At 37.1% G+C, this 26,398-nt stretch overlaps 1 protein-coding gene across 1 annotated transcript in view; it reads left to right on the top strand.

Annotated features, from left to right (window-relative positions):
• DOCK4 (dedicator of cytokinesis 4) overlaps positions 1-26,398 on the top strand; it is a 243,440-nt gene that overhangs the window by 117,696 nt on the left and 99,346 nt on the right. The window contains exons 11-13 of the mRNA XM_034063029.1: positions 952-1,084; positions 2,621-2,709; positions 19,346-19,471. Of these exons, the coding sequence (XP_033918920.1) occupies positions 952-1,084; positions 2,621-2,709; positions 19,346-19,471 (348 nt within the window). The remainder of the gene's footprint in view (positions 1-951; positions 1,085-2,620; positions 2,710-19,345; positions 19,472-26,398) is intronic.

Raw genomic sequence — 26,398 nt, 5'->3', positions numbered from 1 at the left:
ATAAGGTCTGGAATTTTTCCTATTGTGTAGTTTTCATATATATTCTCAGTCAAGTTTATAAATGAACCACCGAAGTATTAAGAAGTTAAAATAAGATTTGTATGCTGCATGGTGTGAAAATTAAGAATTACTCTTCTAGCTGCTATGATGCAGAGGAATATTTGGAGGAGGCATTGCCCTGCAGCAACTGCAACCATAGTCTTTTCTCGTCAGAAATTAAGACTTGGTGGGAAAGATACATAGCTGTCTGTGCACAATTGAATAAAAAGCTTAGAAAGAGCAGTTTCAAATGCCAGGAACACAGTGAGAAGATTGATCCATTATATTTAAATCAAATAGAAAAGGCTAGAAAAAAATATTTTGTTTCAAATCTCTTTTCCTTGGCTGCCTTCTTTCTTATCGTAAATTGCTCTTCTGCCCTTTGTCATCTTTCCTCCCTGTGTTCTATCTCTACTTCATTTTTCTGCAGCTGGTCGATTATCCCCTTGCTAGCCAGTTGCCTCTTTGGAAGCAGCATTTGATTATTAATTGTAATGGCTCCATCACAACACCTCTCATGTAAATCATGGTTAGCAGCAAGCACAGTAAAATAATTCTTATTGGACAGCAAATGTTGAACACTCCGTCATGTCTGAACTCTAAATTAAATTTGGTCATGTCATGAGTGTGCTATCACTGGCTGTCAGAAATGTGTTTGTTGAGTGGAGGTCATGAGAGGGTGAGCAGTACCTCTGGTCTGAGACCTTTCAAGATCACCACATATTTACTGGACTTCTTGTACCAGTTGCTATCCTAACATAGTATAAAGATAGACAGCTTTGCAATGAGTACACTTGACATCATCTACTCAGGCCTTTCACCATACTGATCTGGATTGCTGTCTGTGTCCTTTCTGTGTTTTTAAGAGACAGTTCCATGGATTATGCATCAAATATATATTTTGTTTGGCAGGACGAATGGGAGCTGGAGAAAAGAAAAATGCCTGCAACGTACAATATAGACGGCCCTTTGGCTGTGCAGTCCTCAGTATTGCAGATTTGCTGGCAGGAGATTCAAAGGATGACCTCATCTTAAAAGTATACATGTAAGAAATGCTTTTTTCTTTATTTTTGTAAGTAACTTAAAGTCAGTTTGCATCAGAAGTAATGGTGTTAAAGGTGGTGCAAATAAATAGCTGTAGCTCCTTGTCTGTTCCAAAAAAAGTATAGTAGCTAATTTGTGGGGTTTTTTTGGTCATAGTTTGGAAATTTTGGTTAATTCTACAGATGTACCCTTTATCTTTAATATTAACCCACTTTATAAATGCATCCTTTTAGATCCCTATGTATGTTTCAGCATTTTTCACATCCCTGTAAGAGTTTCTGGAGCTCTCTTTTTATAGCAACAAGAAGTGCTTTTAGGACTTTTTTAAATTCCTTGTGCTGCCTAGGCAGCCAGTGGAGGTACTTTATAACTACACAAGAAAGTAGGCAGAGTATCATTTTGTGAAATGAAGCAATCATATCATGGGAATAACAAAGGTGTATAAAGCAGTGAGTGCTGGAGAGTGATAAATCAAAAATAGATTTTAAAATGAATAGCTGATAGTAGTTGGAAAAAAGTTCAATTTGTCTGCTTGTAGCAACACAGTGCCTGTAATTTCCTGCCGATCTTCGACATTATAGTAGGAACCATTTCGTGAAGTGGTCTATTCTAAGCATGTAGAACTGGGGCACATATTGTCATACACATGAGGGAAGTTCTGCCCCTCCCAGGGTTAGCACTAAAACCTTGAAGGCACAGAATTCTTTCAGGTAGCCTTTCTCCTCTCCTCTGTATACCTCTGTGCTGAATTAGAGCTGCTGGAATCGAGAGCTGCAGCAAAGTAATTTAGTGTGACAATGGACATGTGGGCTGGCTCTTTTATAGACTCCCAGGACATTAAAGTCAAATAAGTGCTTGCTATTGGTTAACTAAATAGATTTTTCTGCCTATGATATTCTTTTATTTTTTTTTTTTTCAAACTTTCCTGTTTGTTCTAAGCTGACAAAAACAATAGACGAAGAAATTTTGCTTAAAACCAGACTTGATGCTAAGACTAACTCTAGTCTAACCCATGAAAAATGATCATTAGAACATGGTCAGTTTTTCCTTATGGAAAAGCAGTTCTTTTCTATCTGTATGCTGAAATGCCATTTGCTCTTTCAGTGACTACCTCCTGAAGATCACATCCTGTTTTAAATAAATTTGAAGTGTACAGCACAGATTTTTCTGTCTGCTAAGATCGGCTCTGAGTCCTGTGTCTCCTCCTGAGTGTCACAGGATAGATTTCTGTGTGGTTTAGAGATGAAGGTTAGATCTATACAGATGATGAACTTGGTCATGGCTGAGTTCCTGAGCATAATTGCTCATATCTTTCTCTCACCCTTTGCGACATGAAGCAGGTATTTCTAGGGTGCCTTTGTCAAATAATAAGATCACTCTCTTTCTATTGAGACAGGCAGTTTCAAGGGGCTTTATTAGCTCCTATTGTGTTACTAGTTTTGTGAACAAAAGAGGCTTTGTTTAGAGATAAGTGGTGAAGCTGGTTTGAAAAACTTGTGTTCCTATTTCAGAGTTAAGAAAGTTATCATTTTTCTAGGTGCAACACAGAGAGTGACTGGTATCAGATCCATGAAAATATCATTAAAAAGCTGAATGCACGTTACAACTTGACGGGCTCCAATGCAGGTAAGTTGACATATTTCTGTTGGCATTCTTAGGGTTTTCTTAGTTTGCAAGTGAAGTGGCTCTATTTTAGAAGGACTTGTCTATGAATTAAACATTTTCTCACATAGAGAAAAATACTCAGAGGAAAATATATGATGCTGCCATTCTTGTGCACATTTAAGAAGGAAATAACTGATTTTTTTTCAAGTAATAAGAAATATAAACTTTTATTCTGGGCTGAGGAGCTACTGTTTGCTGTGAAGATCTATTCACATGAGGGACTGATCAATTTATTAGTCTATGTAGCTTGACATTTCTGCTTAATATTTTCATCAAGAATAGAAAATTTGCCATTGGTGTTGTATGTTAAACTTCAGAAGAAAATGAACTGTGCAATATCTGCATTCCAGGTGATCAAGATGCAGACTTGATAGTTAAGAACTTAACCAATAGTCCTCCACAGTCAGCCATATGTTACTGTAACTGCCATCAAAATAAATTCAAGTGTGAGACTTAAGAAATGGGAGACAACTGACCTTTGTTATTGTAAGCTAAGGTTTGACCCATAAAAGATGTTGAATTTGCTTTTTTTTTCTTTCCCCTTTTTTTTGTGGTACCCATTTGCTAACTTCTGAATGCTCTCATCCAGGAATGCTGTCAAACTTGAAATGAAACCTGAAATGGAAGCTCATGAGTCTATTTCCCTTGTATTAAAATATGGTTTTTTCCCTGTGAAATGTTAGCTAGTTGAAATATAGCTATGGAAAAATCTCATATGAACTCATTTTCCAGGTTGTACTGTAATTGTAATCCCTTCCATGTAGTAGACTTCATGGTTCTTTAATTTGTTTTCAAGCATAATGATTATCTTGAAAATGGATGTTCAACAGTCTTTAGTATATAACCAGGAAACACATAAATGCTCATGCTATTTATCAAGACTGAAGTTATTTATTTAACCCTTTCTAATCCTGTTATTTTCTCATATAGAATCTAGCCACATTTATACATATATTTAAGGTTTAGAGTATCATGCATCTTACTGGACAATAAATATAAAAATCATGTAGGGAAAATGCAAAAGCACATTACTAAGTATCATGTTCTGCTTAATAAATCTGTCAACCTTATTCATGAAGAGCAACTTATTCTTGGTTATTCTGACTGTCCATGCAATACCTGCTTACTCTGTGATACATCCATCGCTTATCCTATTTCATTCTCATGCAATGAGAGTTCACCATTAAATACCCAGTGGTCCTAGGAGACATTGGATAAATTTGAATACTCTTTAATTATGTGAATATTCAATATGAAAGACATGTGGGACTTGAGTTTTTTTTCTCCAGGTTACGGGGGACTGGTAACTAAAGATAGCAAACTGAACATCAGTTACATTTTGTAAAGGACTGTCTAGGGGAGGGAGGCAAAGACAAGAGCAGCACAGAATTCCAGTAGTGCATGTGAAGGTTGGAGAGGGAGGGAGGAAGTGAGCAGTAAAGTCAGTTGGAGTACTGAGCATCTGAAAGATGAAATATGAAAGGTTATTTACATTGCACACGTGACAGTTGTTCCTCTGTGACTACTTACAGCCTGAAAAAATGCTTACAAGGCTTTAGCAATGCGTTTAGATACTTCTGCTGACACCTCATGGAAAATACTGTTGTTACACTACTTTTTATTTTTCTTTTGCTGTCTTTTCCTGTAATAGTATTGGATGGCTCATTCTGAAGCCTCATTAGCCTTGTCTGCCACCTTATAGTTGTTAAAAAAGGAGAAAATCTTGCATTATAGGAGACATGGGTCTCTTCTTTCTCTTGGGAAACATTGCTGGTGTGAGCCAAATGTAGGAGAACTTGAATTTTCAGTTTATATTGCACTTGCCCTTTTCAAATCACCTTAAAAAGACATGAGAAAGAAAACACAGTAAACACACAATAAAAATATGCTTCAAACTATTGTCTGTCCTCTAGGCTTGTTTCCTCTTCACATTCTGTCCTCTACAGTTTCTTTCAGCTCAGGAGATTTTCACACAAAGTCTTTAGTTTACAAAAATTCCTATCTCCCACTGCTGAAATAGTTTATCAGATAATTAAAAATATTCCTCAGGAAAAAAAAAATTCTCTCTGTTTTCTGGGAAATCTAAAAAGGAACTCAAAATGTCCTTTCAGCATCTTTCGTGTGAAATACGTATTGCCAGACAATAGCATTTGTATTTAGCTTTCAAACCTCCACTTCCACAAAAAGTACTTTTTCTACTTCAACCTATGACAGCTCTTAAGTACAGAATCATCTTGATTCTTATTCTCAGCTTGTGTCTAAAAAAGATCAAATCAAGGTGAATTGATAACATGACCCTCAAAGGTTCAGGGGACAGTTGTTCATCCCCTTTCCTGTTAGTGGAATGAGAAATTAGGGGACTCAGTCTCATGGATAATTTAGCACCCTTTGCTGGACTGGAAACTGGAATGTGTTTTCTGCATGAGTTTCCAGTCTAGAGTAGCAGGTAGTGGATCAAATTACCATGTACCACCTGTCTTTGCAGCTCATGTCAGGTGTTAGCTTATTGGCAAACACCACATTGTCTGCTGTAGGAGATCAAAACATAAATGCAAAGGCCAAGTTGTATAGCCTTTCCTGCATTTAGTAGCGGTGTTATTTCTTACATTGAGTTTGTCGTATTTGTAGAATAAATAGGTTTCACTGATATCTGCAGTGGAGCTGGCTATAAAAGCTATTTTTCCTATAATATTTTCTCTTAGAATTAGAATCCACTTACTTCATTTTAAAATGAAAAAAAAAATCTGTGGAAAAAATATTATTCCTGCATAGAGATCACATCTAATTACATCAGTCTTACGTGGAAAATAACACATTTCTATTTCTGTATCTGTAGGAACAGAAAGCAGTGAAATGCATACTACAGACAGAGAAAATTGTTACTGGCTTCTCTCAAACCATATAAAATCATCCTTTATCCCATTATGATATATTTTAGACTGAAGCTTAGCCAAAGTCCTTGCTTTTATATCAAAGCCTGGGCTGCTGTCAGGTATCAGAATCTCCTTGTAGGGTTTGCAATGCGGGTCATAGTTGCAGATCTTATGCTTTGTATGTGACTGTGAAACTGTACTCTGGACCTTTCTTAGGACTACAGTAAACTGCTTTGTAAACTGTGATTGATCATAAAATAGCTGCTTCATTTGGCCACAGAATTACTGTGCCATGAACCTGTTGATTTTTAAAGTGGTTTGAAGTGCATTTTAGGGTGAGGAGCAAAGAACAAAGCCAAAGCAGATTCTCCTGGAAGTCATGCTAAGCCACATGAAAAACAAGGTGCTTGGTGACAGCCAGCATGGCTTCACTAAGGAGAAATCCTGCCTGACCGATTTGGTGGCCTTCTACAACTGGGCTACAAAAATGATGGACAGGGGTGGAGCAGTTGACGTCATCTATTCGGACTTGTGCAAAGCGTTTGACAGTGTCCCACATGACATCCTTGTCTCTAAATTGGAGAGACATCAATTTGATAGGTGGACCACTCGGTGGATAAAGAACTGGCTGGATGAGTGCATGCAAAGAGTTGTGGTCAATGGTTCAATGTCTGGCTGGAGACCAGTAACGAGTGGTGTCCCTCAGGGATTGGTGTTGGGACCAGTCTTGTTCAACATCTTTGTTGGAGACATGGACAGTGGGATTGATTGTGCCCTCAGCAAGTTTGCTGATGACACCAAGCTGTGTGGTTCGGTTGATACGCTGGAGGGAAGGAATGCCATTCAGAGGGACCTTGACATGCTTGTGAGGTGGGCTGATGCCAACCTCATGAAGTTTAACCATGCCAAGTGCAAGGTCCTACACCTGGGTGGGAGCAACCCCAGGCACAGCTACAGGTTGGGCAGAGAAGAGATTCAGAGCAGTGCTGAGGAGAAGGACTTGGGGGTGTTGGTTGATGAGAAAATGGACGTGAGCCAGCTTCAGTGTGCGCTTACAGCCTAGAAAGCCAACCGTATTCTGGGCTGCATCAAAAGGAGCATGACCAGCAGGTCGAAGGAGGTGATCCTGCCCCTCCGTTCTTGTGAGACCTCACTTGGAGTATTGTGTGCAGTTCTGGTGTTGTCAACATAAAAAGGGCATGGAAATGTTAGAACAAGTCCAGAGGAGGGCCACGAGGATGATCAGGGACAGGAGCACCTCCTGTATGAAGACAGGCTGAGAAAGTTGGGGCTGTTCAGCCTGGAGAAGGCTGTGTAGAGACCTCATAGCAGCCTTGCAGTATCTGAAGGGGGCCTACAGGGATGCTGGGGAGGGACTGTTCATTAGGGACTGTAGTGATAGGACAAGGGGTAATGGGTTGAAACTTAAACAGCAGAGGTTTAGACTTGATATAAGGAAGAAATTCTTTACTGTTAGGGTGGTGAGGTACTGGAATGGGTTGCCCAGGGCAGCTGTGAATGCTCCATCCCTGACAGTGTTCAAGGCCAGGTTGGATGAAGCCTTGTGTGATATGGTTTAGTGTGAGGTGTCCCTGCCCATGGCAGGGGGGTTGGAACTAGATGATCTTAAGGTCCTTTCCAACCCTAAGTATTCTATGATTCTATGGTTCTGTGAAATCTGGTCATCATTAAACATGGTTCTATAAAAAATATATAAAGAAAATTGTGAATGCTACTCCATTTGGACATACTTATGCAGCATCATGGATTACTTACTTTCTTCTGATTTTTAGTAAGTTTTTATCATGTGCAACTTTATATTCTATTCTTGCTTATAGTACTATTTCTTTTCTTCCTCTCATATCCATTCTTTAGACTTTCAAAAGTTGAAATGTATTTTTTTTATTTAGTACATGATAATGAAAGGACTGTCAACTAACTGATGCAGTGCTTTAGGTGTTGTGATTGTAGCAGTCCTTTGGGCTCTGAAGGTAGAGGGCTCTTGTCCGTAAAAATTAATTACTTATGACTATGAACAAGTTACATAGTTAAACAGTGATGGTTCTTACTGTAATCCCTACTTAAACACTAACAGCATCTTCCAAGTACCTTCTTAGGCACACGATCTTCCTGTAGGTACATAAAGCTGAGGTAACTCATTTTTGACATTGCTTGAAGTTGAGATCGGGGTGGGGAGCTGGAGGGACGTGGGACAGTTGCACAGTCAGTGTACAGCGAGATAGATTGAGCTGCTTGAGCACTAGGCTGAAAAAAGGTTCTGGGGATGATTGCTGTGATTCTTGTGCCCATGCTGTTTAAGGGAGTATATAAATATATAAATACAGGCTTACCATAGAAATCATTTACTCCAGTGTTTGAGACATTCTTCAAAGACAGAAAATGTCTTAGTTCAGACTCTGATTTGGAAAAACAGGATTTCTAGTCTGTCTCATGTGTCCCAGATGAGCATGCTAATCACTTGGCTTCTCAGACTTCCCTGCAGCTACTATTCAACTTTGTGTACTATCAGACGATACTCATTATGCCATGGGGAAAGTGAAAGTGGCCCTAAAGCCTGCCAGTTTTCCCAAGTGTGATCTGTATTCATGATATCTTAGCAAATCCTGTAGTGCGAGATTTAAACCTTGGTCTTGTGTTACATGTGAATATTCTCCCCAGTGAGAGATCTTATAAAAACCATATTAAAAAACTGATGAAAAATGCACTACAACATCTTCTTCCTTCATCCTCCTTTGAGATGATAGACTGGATATCTTAGTTTTAAAGGGTTGCAAAACATTCCTTTTTTTCCTCCACTTTTTACTTTAGGTTCCTAATATTCTCATGTGCAAGCTTCTGTGTAAAAGCCAATTTAGAATGCTTTATAACGAGTCTTGAAAGGCTGTATGTGCCTGATACAGAAATTCTTGAGGGCTGAGACAAGGGTACACATGGTTCTCTTGTTACAGCAAAGGAGGTGAAAATCCTTTCAAATCCTACGGAGAATAACTTACTTGTTTAAGAAATTATAAATGTATCTAGCTGCTCTGTAGCTTTGGACTCTTGCATGAATTCCACGAAAATAGCAAGTAGAGTGGGAAGGTCTTTTCCTGTGTGATTATCTTGGAATGCTCTGATGAACTAGACAAGAGTGATGTAACCTAATTGCATGTTTACCGAATGCAGTGTGGTGTATCCTGTGGTAGCAACGCCAAACTTTGCAATTCTACTGGAAACACTTAATTTTACATTAACTTTAGCTGATGGGAGGGCCTTAAGCTTTAGAGTAAACAGATTCAGGATTGTGGGATTTTTCTTGCCATTCCTGGCTTCAGCATGTTAATTCCTTAGCTATTCCATAGGCGGTCAAACTACAACTCTTGAAAAATCTACATAAATCATATCTGCTTGCATGCAGTTTAGGTAATAAAAAGAAAAACAAAACGTAAAAGAAATTATTGTATCTAGTAGTTGGCAGGAACATAGAAACAGCTTCCCAAGGCAGGTCTTCTCTCTACGGTATTAAAAAAATCTAAGACAAATGCAGGTTGTGGTTTGATTTGTGGAAGATGAAGTCTGTCAGCCACAAACTGTTAATGTTTTTAAAAGACTAAGACTCACAAGGAGGTTTTCAAAATAATAGTTTACTATCTGTAGTAAATTCAGAGTTGCTTCCATGTACCTGTGCAAAAACCTTTGGGCAGGGGGTCATCCAAGGTGATGCTGTCTAACTAAAGGAAACTGGTCTATGAATGGGCAACTGCATAATGTTATGATTGAAGCATGGAGGACTCACAACCCATATTGTTGATAGATGTTTGCCAGGAATCCCATCATGAGGAAGGAGAAACTGTCTTCTTAGAGGGCAAAGTTATTAATCAAATTATACAGTAAATTAGATTGGAAGGATTCTCAGGAGGTTATGGGGTCCAACACCAGTTCAAAGAGGAGCCAACTTCAAAGTGGGATCTAACTTTTTTGAAGTTCAGTGAGGTTGCTCATTCAAAAGGCAAATTTCATTACACTGCTATCATTTTAATTCAACCAGACCAAAGTAAGTTTTGTAAAGCAAACATCCCTAGGTTTAGGGAACTATTGTTACCTCATATGTGCATTTTCTAACCCAGTGTATGTTGGCACTAAATCTCACTGTAGCTCAGTGAGTATAAGACTCAATCAGAGAAGGCATGAGATAGAGCAGCCCAAGGTGTGAACTCTTCTGACAAGACACAAGTTCTGGGACAACTATGACAATGGAGAGAGTTGGATACAAACGATGGTATATGCTTTGGGGCAACATATGTCTTCCTACACCTATTTTCCTGCATTCAGCAGGCTCTTGGCACTCCAATATTATCTTTTCTCCATGGTTATTGTTAAACACTGAGAAACTAAAAACCAGCCAAACAAAACCAAGCATGTAGAAATCCATACATTTTGTTTCATCACCTGTTCTAGAAAAGGTAGGCTTTGGCTTACAAATTCCTGGGCTTTAAAAAGGAAGCCTTTCAGAGGCATTAATTACCTTGTAGTGGAGAAATATTAGAAGTCCCATGAAGTGAGGTAGCTGAGGAGCATTATTGTTCCACACTTTGTGTGATGAAATGCCACAACAGATAAAATACATTAGGGAATTTGTAGCTCAGTAGAAGTTTAGAGTGCGGTATTTCTAAGATCATAGCTGTGGTAACTTAGAGTATTTTCTAAATACCACAGAAGAAGAAGAAGAAGTAGTGTGACTGTTTGCATGACACTACTCTTCAGCAGTTCACAGTGTTATCCCACTCGAGAGTTGTTGCAAGGAGAGTTTCTTCCTGTGAATCATCATGAGACATGCCAGATGGGAAACAAAATATGCATTCCCTGCTGGGAACAGCTATAATTGTTAGCCACAGAAAGGAGACTCAGGCTCACCGTGAAGAACTGACTGGAGCAATGGTTAGTAGAAAATGAGGAGGAATGAGAGCAGGAATGGTAACATGTTCTCAATAGAGGAGATAGAGTGGAATGAAGTACCTAAATATTAGGTTACTCCTGAGTGTATTATTAATCACAGAGAAATTTTCTGATGCTTGTCTTTTCCTAGCAGGGATCAGAGATGTCAGTAGTGCTCTGAAATGTGTTTTGTATATATAACGACTAACATTTAAACAGCAAGTGCATTTGTTTAATTATTCAAGTTCTATGACAATTTATTAATCTGTCAGTTTTAATCTTTGTCACATTTTGTGACAAGGAGATTTTATGACAATATGTATTCCATTTTGATGTGTTTAAGAATTAGCTGTCACTGAAGGCTGCAATTTGAAATACATTTAAAATAAGAATAGTGCTCATATGTGCTTCACTAAGTTCACAATAAACTAAGGCATTTCTTTTTGTCCTCAACTAATGCTAAAGCTGAAAGATTAAGTATGTAAAGAATTTTGTACATAAATAGTTCAAGATCATCCGGTCCCAAATGACAACTTTGACATCTAAAAAAACCAGTTTTAGAGCAGATTTTTTGACAATGATTTGTAGAACTTGTAGTAAAAAGTACTTAAGTACTTTTTACAAGCTGGATGATGTTGTTCTACAATCTTATATAAAGCCATTTTCTCAAATTCAGGAGTAACCAAATATCTAAAATTTGTGGCCTAATCCAGCAGGTAATATTAATTATGGTATTTTTGGGAAAGGATATTAATCCTTAAAGGTGGCAGACTTTAAACCCATCAGATGTAATTTTTTTCATTTTTACAGCAATACAAGCTTGTATTGTTGTTGTGGAAGTTCTGACTTTATCATAAGTTCAAGGTAGATTTTTGGTATAATGATCTGTCCTTCATATATAGTGTGACATAGACTGTGCTGGAGATGACAGCTTTAATAAAATTAAATTCATACTGTTGTATTGGGTCTTGCTAAGAGACTTGGTTTTAGCAAGGAATTGCAAATGTGCAGTTATGATGTGGCTGGGGACATTTTATATCCAGTAGAAACTATGACTTGCTATTCATACCAGTATTGTGATTATAGAATTATTTTGGTTGGAAAAGACTTTTAAGATCATTGAATCCAACCATTAACCTAACACTACCAAGTCCACCACTAAACCATGTCCCATCTACACATCTTTTAAATACCTCCAGGGGTACTGAGTCAACCGCTTCCTTGTGTAGCCTGTTCCAATGCTTGACTACATTTTCAGTGACAAAAAATTTGCTAACATCCAATCTGAACACTACCACCAGTGCAGCCTGAGGCCTTTTTCTCTCCTCTCAAGCTAAGCTTGTTACTTGGGAGAAGAGACCAACACCCAGCTCACTACAACCTCCTTCCACGTAGTTGTAGAGAGTGATAAGGTCCCCCTGAGCCTTCTCCGCTCCGGGCTAAACAGCCCCAGTTACCTTAGCTGTTCCTCATCAGTCTTGTTTTCTAGACACTTCATCAGCTTTATTGACCTTCTCTGGACCTGCTCCAGCATCTCAATGTCTTTCTTGTAGTGAGGGGCCCAGAACTGAACACAGCATTCAAGGTGTGGCCTCACCAGTGCCGAATATGGAAGGGATGGTCACCTCCCTGCTCCTGCTCCCCATATGATTTCTGCATGTGACTGAAACAGCATCCAATTTAAACCTGGAATTTCCTGGCTAAGGGTACAGAATGATAATAACTGACTCATATTTCCATCTTGAGTTGGTTTATGTCTTAGCAGTGAAGTTTTTATAAGCCTTTTCCAAAAATTTGGAAATTACAGAATTTTGAATTACAGAAATTTGTAAGACTATTTAAAATGGTAAATTATAGAACATATATGCATGATATCAGCTCCTTCAAGAGTTTTATTTACAAATTCATCAGAAATGTTATCTGGGGCTTTATTTTGGTGGGAATTTGTTTCTCAACACTTTCTTTAGGTCCCAGTTAAACTGTTTCTTTGTTTGAAATAACACATAATTGGAATGGAAGTACCTAAATTTCATGTACTATGGTGTGAAGTCTGTTTGCATGGCAGAGTTGCTCTTCATAAAACAGAAAATAAGGGTTTTTTCCCTGGGAACAATATACAATACATAACATGTAAGAATGTAAAACAGTATTTTGTGCACTGCCTAATGTTCTAGTTAACAAAATAGTGTGTAAAAATGTAATTTAAAAAGAAAAATAGCAAGCTGATTGGAAGGGGGCTACAGAAATGCTTGGGATGGACTCTTCATTAGGGACTGTAGTGACAGGACAAGGGGTAATGGGTTAAAACTTGAACAGAGGAAGATTAGATTGGATAGAAGGAAGAAATTCTTTACTGTGAGGATGGTGAGGTACTGGAATGGGTTGCCCAGGGCAGCTGTGAATGCTCCATCCCTGGCAGTGTTCAAGACCAGGTTGGATGAAGCCTTGTGTGATATGTTTTAGTGTGAGGTGTCCGTGCCCATGGCAAGGGGGTTGGAACTAGATGATGTTAAGGTCCTTTCCAACCCTAACTATTCTATGATTCTATGATTTATCTTTGTGATATAACAACATAGAGTGGAAATGGGTATTGACATTCTGTGAGTATTGCTAATAGAAAAGGGCATCAGTGGGCTTACTAAAGTAAGAATTGGAGAAATTATTGCTGAAGATTTTTATTGTCTGTATAAGGAGGTTAGGCTAGATGCTTGTTTGTCATTCAGCCTTCTGGTCCTTTAACCTTCATCCTACAGTGATTCTGACAAGAAGTACTTAACGCTTTACCATTTAAACCTGTAAAGAAATTCCAGGCCAAGTTACTCATGATAATAATGCCATTTGCTTTTAAGTGTTTATCTTCCATGTGAAGAAGAAAAATACCCTGACTTTCCACACTTGAGGGCATTTCTGGCAAAAGCTTTAGGTACAAGAGCCTGTTTAATTCATGAGCTCCAAGAAAGTTGTCAACATTTTGCAAAGGCTGTTTCTCTTGCGTTCTCTTTTTCTAAGCTAAAAAGCAGTATTTAAAGCTGAGGAAAACACAAAGAATTTGGAATTTTCTTTGATAATTGAAAGTAATCACAATAAAGACTTGAACAAAGGTTGTTGCGGACTGAATCTACCTCTCCTTTTTTTTAAAAAAAAAAAACTTTTTTTGCCAGGCTGTAATTTGTGGGATTTGCTACACAGATTTTGCTGTGGCCAAATTGCATAAGATTGACACAATTATTTTTCTCAGATCACATTAAATCAATAGATTATTTCCCAAATCCAATGTGGAAATCTACTGATTTTATCTCTGCACTAGTAATTTGGCCACTTTAAATACTACCAGAAATAGGACCACATGTATGTTTTCAGAATAGTTTTAACACCCTTAGGCAGCTTTATTTGGACAGATGCTGAATTTTATTACCTTTCTTAAAATACAAACAGTGCTGAATAGCATTCTGTCTGAGGTTTTTTTCTATCAGCTTCCTGAGCAGCTGCTAGGCATTTTCTTCTTAATATGATCTAGGATTCTCTGCTGCCCGTAGATAGAAGCTGAATGTAAATGTTTTCCCTTCCCCCCTAGAAGCTCAGATGCAAATAAGTGGTCTGTAAGCATAACAAACAGTTGCCTTTTGCCATAACTAAATGCAGAAATCAGCAATGTTTTAAGGTGAAATGACAGACCTAACAAAAATCTGTAGTGCTTATTCAGCCCACTTGTCAATTTTCTGTATTATTTTTCACCTGAATGATAAAAATAATCTGTGGTGAACTATGGTGTGAGCTAATTGTTAGGAATTTCATGTGCTTGCAAAAGAAATAAAAGCAGATCTGTCTGCTGTGCCACACAGAGTTTTGTGGTAGTATTTTCAGAACTGGAGTAAATGAATAATAATAGCTAACACGAGAAGGTTTAATTACCACTAGGAAAGTAATTGATTTTTTTTTTTCTGAGAGCACAAAGCTACATTATGTTCCTAACTAAATAAAATATCAGTCCTTTAGAGACTGGATAAACTTTTTCATGTTATGTTTTAGCTCCTAATGTTTTAGAAATCAGAAATCTGTAGTTTTGAAGTTTCTGATAGATTCCAGGTCTCATAAATGGTGTAGTGATCATATCAGCCACAGCTAGATGCAGTGTATGGTGGCATGTTGTAGTTTTGTGTTTTGCTTTGTCTGTGCACAGCTGTTCCATCAGATGCTCTAATTTTTTCTACAGCTGATAATTTTATTGTGTAGTGCATGAAATGAGATGAGAAGGAACTGATGTTGACATGTATCATCAGAGTGGAATAAATTAAACTAAAGGATATTACCTTTGTTATATGACAGAAAAGTTATTCATGTTTCCACAGGAGAAATGTTAATGAATTTACTTTCTATTTCTGTATGCAAAAAGAATATTTCTGCAATCTTTCTCTTGGATTCTTTTTCATTGAGTGTCGTATTCATATCTCCTACATTGGCTGCTGACCAAATTATGTGGAACTGTACTCCACCTTGACCCTGTCTCATTACTGTCTAGTGATTAAACTTTCCTTTCTAAGGGCACTAAGATTTCCACCCATTAATTTCTTCTCCACAGAGCTATCTTTAATCACCTGTAAATTGGGTTCAGTGGCTTTCTGGTATGCAAAATCCTGGTTACATTTTGATGAGGAAGGTGGTGTCTTTCAACTTGTCAGTTCCTCTTCATTTGCAGTGTGTCTGAGGGAATACCTCTGCACTTCAGTTGATGTGCAACCTTCTGAAAAATCTGAATTGCTCTGTGATGTGGCGGTGTGTTTTAAATTGTTGGTTAACTCTAATTGATAGTCAGATAACTTCATTTATAATAAGGATACAAAGTTCAGTCCCTTGTAAAATTTGAAATATTCCATCTTTCTAAAGTGCCTCTTCCCCTTGACTTTTATTTCAGACATACAGTTCCTCAGTCATGACGGGTGTCTAGTAACTTTGGCAAGTTTGTTGCATTTTTATATACCCAATATAGTGTTGCTGTGGCTTGTAACTGTCCACAGGATTTGTGTTTAGCTGACAACAGTCCTCTTTACCTATGTGGCTTTGGGTATCTATAACCCTACTAGACTGAAATAGAACATAGAAAAGACACGTGACGATAAACAAGGCCTTGAAAGTACTGTCATGGGAAGATACTAGAGGACTCATACTTATGAACACCTTGGCAGTGGTAAATTACTGGTCATCAAATACCGTGACCTTGAGAGCAGAATAAAAGCAGTTTTAGGGGAAACTAGGAACATAGAACAGATATGTGGCATATATGAAATACAGCATATGTGATGAATAAAGATGTAACACAGACTTGCAGACCAATGAAGAAATAATAAGGTGTAAAGCTCATTAACGGACATAAAAATTACTCCAAGAGGAGCCTAGAGAATGGGGTGAAACAAGCAACATCTTACTCCTTATAGCAACGGACTTGGGATGCTTGTAACTTGATCACCATACCTCCCCCCTTCCCAGGTTGAAACCATTGACTTTAAGACCCCAGAGGGGCAGTGGAAGGGTGAGCAAGGGGCAGATACTGGAAACTTTGCGTGTATGTATGTCATTTCAACAGTATTTTGCTTGGACTGTGTTAGTATCTTTGTAAGTGGACTAACAATAAGTCTTTGATTAGACTGCTGCAACTTTGATTAGAACTCAGAGTAAGTTCCTGGCTTTGCATGTGTAGTATGTTCCTTTTGTTCATCACAAGATCCCAAATATAATAAATGCAGGGGAATTCAAGCAACCAATTCTGTAATGTGGGTGTCACACCTCAGTAACAGTATGCATCTTCTGATATTAAGTCCTTAATGCAGGGGAGCCTAACTTTCCTTGCAAAATTAGTGGAGGTTTGAGAGGGCAATCAGAACACTTAACTGGGGATCATCTTTTCATCGATTATATAAAGTCCATACACTCTTGCCTTCAGTGTTTTTATCAGATGTATCAGATCTGCTTCCCTTGTTGTCAATTCTCTTTTCATAGGCAGCTGGACCCTGAGCAGCAACACCATTAACTTGCAGCCTTGGTTTTCAGAGGTTGTTCAGACTTCCTTCCCTGGGCATCTTTGCTCTGTTTGCATTCTGGTTTCGTTTCATTCTTTCCTGTCATACTGGGCTATTTGCACTGTGTAACATTCTTAAATATCTTTGCTATCTTCAATCCAGTGTTCTTCATTATTCTGAAGAGCTGGGGGATGAATTCCAAAGATGTATTTAAACTACAGGTAAAATGACTAAGCCATGTTTTAAGTGTGTTCAGTGAGAGATTTTCTTGATGCTTTTGGATATAAAAAAATAACTCTTCACTTTCTAACAATGAATGTTCTAAAATGCAGAGAGCTAATACCTTTCTTGCCTTGCATGATCAAGTATTTCAAATCCTTGACAGGCAGCTTATTTCTCCAGTTAGAACTGTTTTGACATTGATGTTTTCTGACATTTGCCTCATTTTTGAGCTAATTTAAGTTCTTCAAGGAAATCTGCGAAATTTCTGCACAAAGAGAACTGTAGTATGAATTGGATTTGGGGTCTTCAACTTTTATGTAGAAAACACAATAACTTTGCTCAACACCAGGTGGTGTACAATATCTGATTAATGCTGGTGTGATTGATGTGATTTGGAGCAATGGCAAATGCTTTTCAGGTTTCCAAGGAAACAGTGCACTAGGGGCATATGGGGGTATGAATATACATACATATGTATGTATAATGATTTCTTAAAATATAAGAGAAATAAGATTGGAGTTGGGCTAAATATCCATATGTATAAGTGAACTATACCCAGCCTAGCTCTTCCCAGCCAGCAATGAAAAACTTTTCACCTGCTCTAACAGAGTCTGAATTTTGCCTGTAAGATTTCTTACCAGCCTCCTGTACTCTCAGCTGGCCACATCACTGGTATGGTTTGTTTTCTCTTCTTGTCTCCACCAAAAATAATTGTAATTAATTCCTAAAAGTTGCTTACAGGTTGACCACAGAACAAGTTCCTACTACCAAAATAATTCATGTACATGCCATTAAATACAGTCCTTAAAATAGAACAGACTTCACAGTGGTTTTCCTCATAAGATTTGTTTATGTACTTAGTTTGAGATGTGTAGGTGAGCTGTTTTTCATAAGAGAATGAAAGTCCTGTCAGGGTATCACATTCTCTGGAATTGCCAAAATAATAAAACATTAATGGAGGTAAGAGGAAAAAGATAAAAGTTGTCATGTAATTAGATTTCTGATCTCTTTAGGGCAGTAGCCAGGACTGACAGCACTTAGTACAGATTTTTCAAGCTTTGATTTCAAAAACCATCAAACTTCAAGTAAATTTATTCAGTTAAATCGTAACATGATTGTAGGGAGAATATCTTCCAAAGCTGAAAGGACTGATGGCCTTGTTATTCAGTCTGTGTGTGCATGTTATTTGTGTAAACTTAATCTAAAGTTACTTATGAGTCCTCTGAGTTGCTTGTTTATCTCCAGTTGTTTGGTGTATATAAAGAGTTTGCTCTTGTTTTCTCCTTGATCTGTATGTCGGCACATGATATGCTGCAGTAATGTTGAAGGTTAGGGTAGACTAATCTGTACAAGCTGTATCATCCTGGCACTTGCCTTATTTAAATAACCAAAAGGCATGCCTTTTGTTTTTGTTAATCTCAACTGTAATTAAGTATACTGTTTGCAATTTATTTGTATACTGCAGATATAATTGATTAAGTTATTCATCCTTGGTTCTAGAGGGATAAATATTGAAAAATTATTACATGGGCACCCTTGCATTTTGTATGTCTTCTTGCAAACATAAGAAAGAGCATGATTGATTAAATCTGGTGAATATTGAAAAAAGGTTGTATTTTCAGTCATTATGGTCATTACAAAATTACTGTGCCAAAGTAAAACATATTTTATTATGCTATATTGGTTTATTAGAGTTTGTTTCTTCAGATTTTGGGTTAATAAATTGTACAACTTTGTATCAGGTTAAGTGATGCATTGTAATGAGACTTAGAAGTTTCCGGCATAGATAGGGACATTCTGTTTCCACTTTTTTTTGTGTACCAATGAAAACAGCATTGTGTTGAAGGAAGTGAAAAAGTGAAATGGCAACAAATATTGCTGATTGATGTTTCTATGAATTGGCATTTTTCTAATTATTTTTCCAATTAAGGCCTCAATCCATCCTCAATTATATTGAGATAATTTTGATCCAGAGTGTTATCATAGTACAGCTTAACATCAGTAGTAATTTGCTAATGCTTTTTAATGGGTATTTGGTTTTATGGGGTTTTTTTTTGTTTCATGGTTACAAATATGATAGGACAAGGGGTAATGGGTTGAAACTTAAACAGCAGAGGTTTAGATTGGATATAACGAAGAAATGCTTTACTGTTAGGGTGGTGAGGTACTGGAATGGGTTGCCCAGGGAGGTTGTGAATGCTCCATCCCTGGTAGTGTTCAAGGCCGGGTTGAATGAAGCCTTGGGTAGCATGGTTTAGTGTGAGGTGTCCCTGCCCATGGCAGGGGGGGTTGGAATTAGTTGATCTTAAGGTCCTTTCCAATCGTAACTATTCTATGATTCTATGATTTCTGGTGGTCAATACCCTTCCCAAATACATAAAAAAAATTGAGGTGGGTTGGCTTGGTCTTATTGAACTTCCACTGAATTTTTTGAGTTCTCAGGAATGTGTATGTAATGTATGAAAAAGCAAATGTGTGTAATTTTTAAGTAGTAGTTACAACTATAATCTGTTTTAATGTCTTATTTTTTCTCATTTTTTTTTTCATTTTCAGGTCTGGCAGTTTCTCTTCAATTGCTTCATGGAGACTTAGAACAAATTAGGAGAGAGTATACATCCAGGTTTACCCATGGAGTATCCATAACAAGGAAACTAGGTTTTTCCAATATTATAATGCCTGGTAAGTTAAAAACAAACAAAAAAAAAAAACAAAAAAAAAACCAATAAGCAGAAAAAGAAAGAACTAATAAGAAATTATTTCATTTTCAACTTCTTTCCAAATTAATACTGTAGACTAAAACTTCTTATCCTTTGGAGACTTTTATGTTAGGATTTTTTTCAGATAGAAGAAAACTGGGTCCCAGTGGCCCTATTGCATTATACATTGTATAGTTACTATGCCAATGTCAAAAGGACATACAGCCATAGCAGCCTTTTTTGAGAGATGGAACCCCACCTTATAGAAGTGAGGATGACTGAATGCAAGACTGCTGAGCTCTACTCAGAGAAAGAGATAACCAGCAGAACATTATGTTCATAAAAGCTGGTAGCTTTCTAAGTAAGGATTCACAGAATTTCACCAACAGTGTACAGCTTCTAGTTTCATGAAGTTTGTGGTTCAAATACTGGAAACTAAAATATTGGAAATAGGTAATAATAGGGATGTAAAGACATTTTTATTATATTCTAGGACAAAATATGCAAATACTTAAACAGATGCTAAGGAAAGTAGAAAGACTGTGTCAGTATGAATGTGAAGAAGCAAATACAGAAAGATTACAGAATTATCTATAGTTCTGTCCCTGAAATTAAATTTCTAAAAACTTTAATGGGCTGCTGGAAATTATATGGGAAATATCTCTTTAAAGGAAAAGCGTATTTGCAAGCAGACTAGTTTGGCATGATTATGGTGTTGTGTTGGTGCTCAGAAATGTTGCAGGGAGGAGCTCACATCTGACTTTCAGCTGAGTCCACACACAATGCCTTGACTCTCACAAATGTAAATCGTCCTCATGACTTGCAGATTTTTAATAGACATTACCTTCTTCTTATAAAGATCTGTCTTTGCATTTGTGTGTACCTAAATCAGAAATAAACTAAGTCTCTGAGGCAAGAATAAATAAGATTCAATACTTCATTAATCAAAGAGGTATAAATAGGCATTTAAAACTCATTACTGAGACTCAGCTTTATCTACGGACATGGATTTTTCTTGAACTTCTTCCTAAAACTTGTCAACTGAGAATTCACTCACGTGTTTTTTTACTGCCAATTAAACATCTGTCTTTCGGCATCTTGGTCAGTATTACTAATCACTTAAAACATGCACAGAACTCAACAAAACAGTTTTAGGATTATTGTGAAAATACTCTGCTGGTGTAACTGCAATATTTAGAACAATAAAATGTGTGAGTCACATGCCATTTCCTTTGAACTTAGATTATGTATGTTTGTTTAATGGAAGCATTCAACTGACATTCTGTGGCTTATTAGCTAGGGTTTATTTGTTGTATTACTGCTGGACATGTAACTTGAATCAGACGAGTACTGTAGATGATATGGCTGATAACAGTGAAAGCAGTTTTACTGAGCACACTATAACTCATTAAGAAACCATTTTCCATTTATTTTTGATTTAGTGACCTTCTGGTCTGTTTATCAAATTTTCTAAGGTCTGTAAATAGCTCTTTTATCCCTTCATTTTCCAGTTCTGAAATAATGTGATGTCATAAACTGCGGAAAACATGTTATAGCGGAGTGTTGTATAGCAGCTACTGAAGGAATTTCTCAACTTGGTTTCAAAGAATTGTGCAGGCTCAGTTTATCCAATTTTTCTTTTTTATTAAAAAAATAATATGTAGGTTTTGGTGCACTGCTTTATCAGTTCAAAGGTATGCTCACCTCAGCTTGGCAAAATGGACAGGTTTTTTACTCTCCGTTTATTTATTCTGCGTTTACTGACATGGAAGATATTTTTCCTAAAGAGAAATAATAATCTCAGTCTTGCGATGATGAGTTTCAAGGGCTAACAAGAGCAGTATGCCCTAGGCACTGAAATGCCTGCAGGAACCTAGCTTTTGATATGCCTTTTCCTTTTAAAACTCCCCTTTAATTTTGTTTCTCTTCTAGTGTTTCTTTTTAGAGATAAATTAGAGAACTTCATCTTTTGCCACTGGAAATGGTCATTAATTATATCTTATATTTTTGTTGAAAGTAAGTTTGTTGCTATGGCTAATTAGCACTTAGTTTAGGGTTCTGAACCAGACTGTATTGAATTATTCATTAAGAAATACTTCATGCTGCTAAACTATAGTATCTCTTTTATAAATCACTTATTTTAAGTCTCTCTCCTATTCTGGTTTACTTAAACTCTCTGTGACCTTCATTTTTCATCATATCTTTTCTTTTTGAACATTTTGTCATTAAAAGTAACTAGGATCAGTATACATGCCAAACCAGAATTTTGTTGAGAATAATAATGCATGGTTTTATAGAGCAATGTTTTTTATGTTACTGGAGCTTAACAGGGTGAAGCCACAGAATGCTCTTTCCAGGACCCATAGAATGTTTCAATGAACTCCAAGTGTTTTAGGAAATGAAGTAGATAGCCAGGAAAAAAAAAGCATACATGATCTAAAAAGGCTGTAAAATCGGTAACTGTTTTAGCTATTTTATTTTTTAAGGGCAAACTCTATGTGACAACTAGTAAACTTCTTTCCATCATCCTAGTTTGGCAGTCTGCAGATGCACAAGCCAATGGTCTCGGAAAGCTTTATAAACCATTGAAGGATAACTGTGCTTACCCCCTGAATTTCTGTATTCACCGTTCCTGAAAGGACAGAAAACCACATCATTACTTAGTACATAAAATTTAGCATTTAATATCGACAAACATACTAGAATTTTGGGGCAGTACTTTAAGTTAGATTAATGTACATTATAGGTGATGGAATGTAAAAGCCCTTTTCTATTTTTCTATATGTACTTTTACCACCTTTTTTTCTGTTTCATGTAGTGCATTCTCATGGAATCTGTTTCCAAATTTCAAAGCCAAAATCCACTCAATATGAGATTCTAGTACATAAAGTTATTTCATGTCTTACTGTAGAATGACTTTTTCACTAAGCAATTCAGTTAGGCCCCATCCTTACTCCAGAGAACTTCACCTATGAACATACTCTATGCATCTTTGTCTATAATATCAAAGAAAATTCTTATTTAAAACAGCTATAGATGCTATTTTAAAAGGCTATGTATCTTACAGAAGACAGTAGCTCACCTCCAAAAGACTTAGTCCATAAATGTACTGTAGTGCATAAACAGTTGGCCTGTATGTTATCACAACAGATTGTCATAATGGATATTAATTAGCTGTGGACCCTTTTTTCAGCTCATGATCTGAAATAGCGGCATTACCACTGCTGAGATCTGACAATCACTTGCTTTGAATTTAAATCAGGGTTTCTATTTCTTCCTGTCCATCCAAATTATTAAACTCTTTTGATATTAGAAAAGGTTAAAGAATTGTTGAGTCATTGTTTTCCTTGTACATTATCTTAAAAGGTGTATAATGCTGATAACTGTGGCTGAGCTGGTCAGTCCTGACTGCAAGGTTCTTGGCTCGTAATCCTTTACTCTGAATTTTTTGGTCCTCTTCTAATCCTGTGATGTAATTTTGCAAATAACATAGCTAAAGACTACATGAAGCTGTAGTATTCATTTCCATAACAGAATTGTCATACTTTCGGACTTATTTGTCAAATAATACAAATTATATTTTGCTTCTCAATGTTCTGTTTGGATTCCTTAAAAGTTTCTGCTCATTCAGCAGATAGAATGAGCTGCCCAGGCTGTTGCAGTGCTTCTAAGTTTCCTACACTAAGCTTTCATATGCTTAATTTAGGAAACATAACTTAGGCTTTTTTACCATCACATCTGGTTGCTTTGCATTTGTCAGCTTTTAACTTCATTAGATGTCCTTTATCTGTCCAGTTAAATCTCATCAGAATCTTGTCTTTGAAAGCTACTGAATATACTCATTACTCTTTCATCTGGATTATTAAAAAGTCTTCTTTTCATGTGCAAGCACACACTCTTCAGTCTTTCTTGTTTTCTATTTTCAGAAGCTTTTAAAATGAAACTAAACCTAGAATCTTTGTCTTTTTATACAAATAATCTCACAAAATGCTACCCTCATCATAATATTCATTTTTCAATGATGTTATTTTGAATAGAAGCATATTCCCTCCTTCAAAGCTTGGAATAAGAGTGTGGAGAGCAAAAATGTCATGAAAGCTATGGAATCTGTTCTCTTCATCATGGTGTCTGTATCTGTCAGTGGGCTTGGACTTAGTGAAGAGCTGTTGATTCTAGGAGAAGAAATTTATGTCTGACACACTTGTATGAATTTTTCCAGTCTTCTCTATCCTGCATGGAGTACAAACAGGCTAAATTTAACACCTGCCATTGTTTGCTATTCAGATTTCCAAGAATACAGATACATGTATTTTTTATTACTGAAAGTGATATTGCCTGGATATATTAGTTACACAAAATGTTCTTAGCAATACTGTGTAGTAAAGACGCCCTGAATTTTGACCTTTCATGAAACTGTAATACTCTATAAGGAATAACCTCTGCCTTCCAAATCTTATTTTAATACTTTTAAAAAACTTTGATCCTGTCTACCTAAGGAATTATCATTTCCACAAGTCACTGGTGAAAACAAAAGTGACTACTTGACTACATACTTAGTAGGACAAGTGCAAGGAACTTCTAGGTTGTTCTTCTTCCCATCTCCTCTGTTTTGTTTTCTTGGTTTGTTAGGATCAGAAAGAAGAGAGAGAACTATGGAAAGGAAAGACAGAATTTAATTGGACTTCCATTGATTTAAAGTCTCTTGACATGGAGGATGGGGAAAAGGGACTTCTTCAGTTTATAGGATTTGGAAGCGTATACAAGGATAGTTATGGCTTCCATTAACCAGGCAAGGAACACTTGCAAATTAACATGAATGCTTTAGCTCTGTAAAAATAGATGGACTTTCAAAATTCTTTTGGAAATACTTTACGTTGTAGCTGTACAAACTCAGCTGGTCAAAGTTCTCTTTTAAAAAAACTTGTCTTTTATACTCCACTTGTTCAAAGTGACTTGTTTGACATTCCATTGTTAAAAGAAAGGAAAAAACATCACAGAGCAATTAGGTCTTATGTGGTAAATCTGCAATCCATTTGAATGCTAAAGGTATTACAGTTCAAGAATCACTTATAAAGGGCATTTCATTTTCTTAATCAGCTCTTTTCTGATGAATGTTTCTTAGGGCTTGTTGGGAATTTCTGTAATAAAGCTGAAAATGCAGATAATGTTCTATTGAAAAAGGACAGAAGGATAACTGAGGAAAGGAATCTGTTTATTCATCTTTGTATTTGATTTAAATGACAAAGCTTACTTAATCCGATAATAAAAAGGCAGTAGTGTTACCAAAGTCACCAGTACTCCCAGAATTCTAACACATGCTGAATGGTTTTAATGTTTCTCTGGAAATAAGAATATATGTAACATATAAAAATTAGCTAGCAGTATATAAATAATAGAAATAATTGCGATAATGGGATTTTGCTTCCTATAGTGATTAAGTTCTTTGTGAAATTCAGTTTGCCTGTGTCTTCCTGAGCTGATCTTCTTAAGGATGCCCTTCTCTCAAATAACATCCTTCTCTATGGTGATTTTCATCAAATATGCCAGATTGCTTATTTTGATTTTTTAATTGATTTTTTTTAAATTAAATCCAATTCTGAACCTTGTGTAAGAAATTGGGAAGGCAAGAGACTGACGTGGCTGAGTAAAGATATGCTGGTCAAACTAAAGGGCAAGAAGGAAATGCAAAAGCAGTGGAAGCAGGGATAGATATCCTAGGAAGAGTATAGGACTTTTGCTCGGTTGTGTGAAGATGGTGTTAGGAAGGCCAAAGCACAGCTAGAGTTGAACTTTGCAGGAGATGCGAAGAATAATAAGAGCTTCTATAGGTGTGTCAGCTAAAGAAGGTCAAGAATATGACTGGCAAACTGGTAACATAACAATAGGCAAGGGGATGGTTGAGGTACTCAACAACTTCTTTGTCTCAGTCTTCACTGGTGACCTCTCTTTCCACACCTCTTGAGTATTTGGACCTCAAAGCAGGGACTAGGGGAGCAAAGTCCCTCCCACTGTAAGAGATGGTCAGGTTTCAGACCACCTAAGGAACCTGAACAAAGACAAGTCTATAGGACCAGACAAGATGTATCCCAGAGTCCTGAAGGAATTGGCTGATGTGGTTACCAAACCACTCTTCATAATATTTGAACAGTAATGGTAGTCAGGTGAAATTCCCAGTGACTGGAAAAAAGGAAACATTGCACCCATGTTTTAAAAGGGTAGAAAGAAGGGTCCTGGGAACTACTGACCTGTTAGCCTCACCTCTGTGCCTGGAACAGATCCTCCTAGAAGCTACGCTAAAGCACAGGGTGGTGATTTGATGCATTGCTCTACTAAGGGTAAGTCTTGCCTGAAAAAAACAAGTGGCATTCTATCATTCAGTGAGTACATCAGTGGACAAGAGAAAAGCTATGGGTGCCATCTGTCTGGACTTGCGTAAGGCTTTGACACAGTCCCCTACAACATCCTTCTCTAAATTGGAGAGATATGGGTTTGATAGGTGGACTATTCAATGGATAAGGTATCGGTAGGGTGATCACATCCAGAGAGTAGTGGTCAACAGCTGAATGTCAATGACCAAATAGAGATCAGTGGGGCACTGACCCCTCCTGGGGGGTCTGTACTAGGACCAGTTCTGCTTAATATCTTTATCAGTGACAGACGGTAGGATTGAGTGCACCCTTAGCAGATTTGCAGATGACGGCAAGCTGAGTGGTGTGGTTGTGACAAGCCTGAGGAAAATAATTTGTAATTTCTTCGCTTTTTAGTAGGGCCTGTATCAATAGGACAAGGTGTAATAGTTTTAAACTAAAAGAGGGGAGATTTAGATTAGATACAAATAAGAAATTCTTAACTGTGGGGATGGTGGAGCAGATTGCTCAGAGAAATTGTGGATGCTCCGTCCCTGGAAACA

The sequence above is a fragment of the Melopsittacus undulatus genome, chromosome 5 (genome assembly GCF_012275295.1).
Source record: "Melopsittacus undulatus isolate bMelUnd1 chromosome 5, bMelUnd1.mat.Z, whole genome shotgun sequence".
In the NCBI taxonomy this organism is placed as follows: domain Eukaryota; kingdom Metazoa; phylum Chordata; class Aves; order Psittaciformes; family Psittaculidae; genus Melopsittacus; species Melopsittacus undulatus.
The sequence above is the reverse complement of the archived record's forward strand: the minus strand, read 5'-3'. Positions and strand labels throughout refer to the sequence as shown.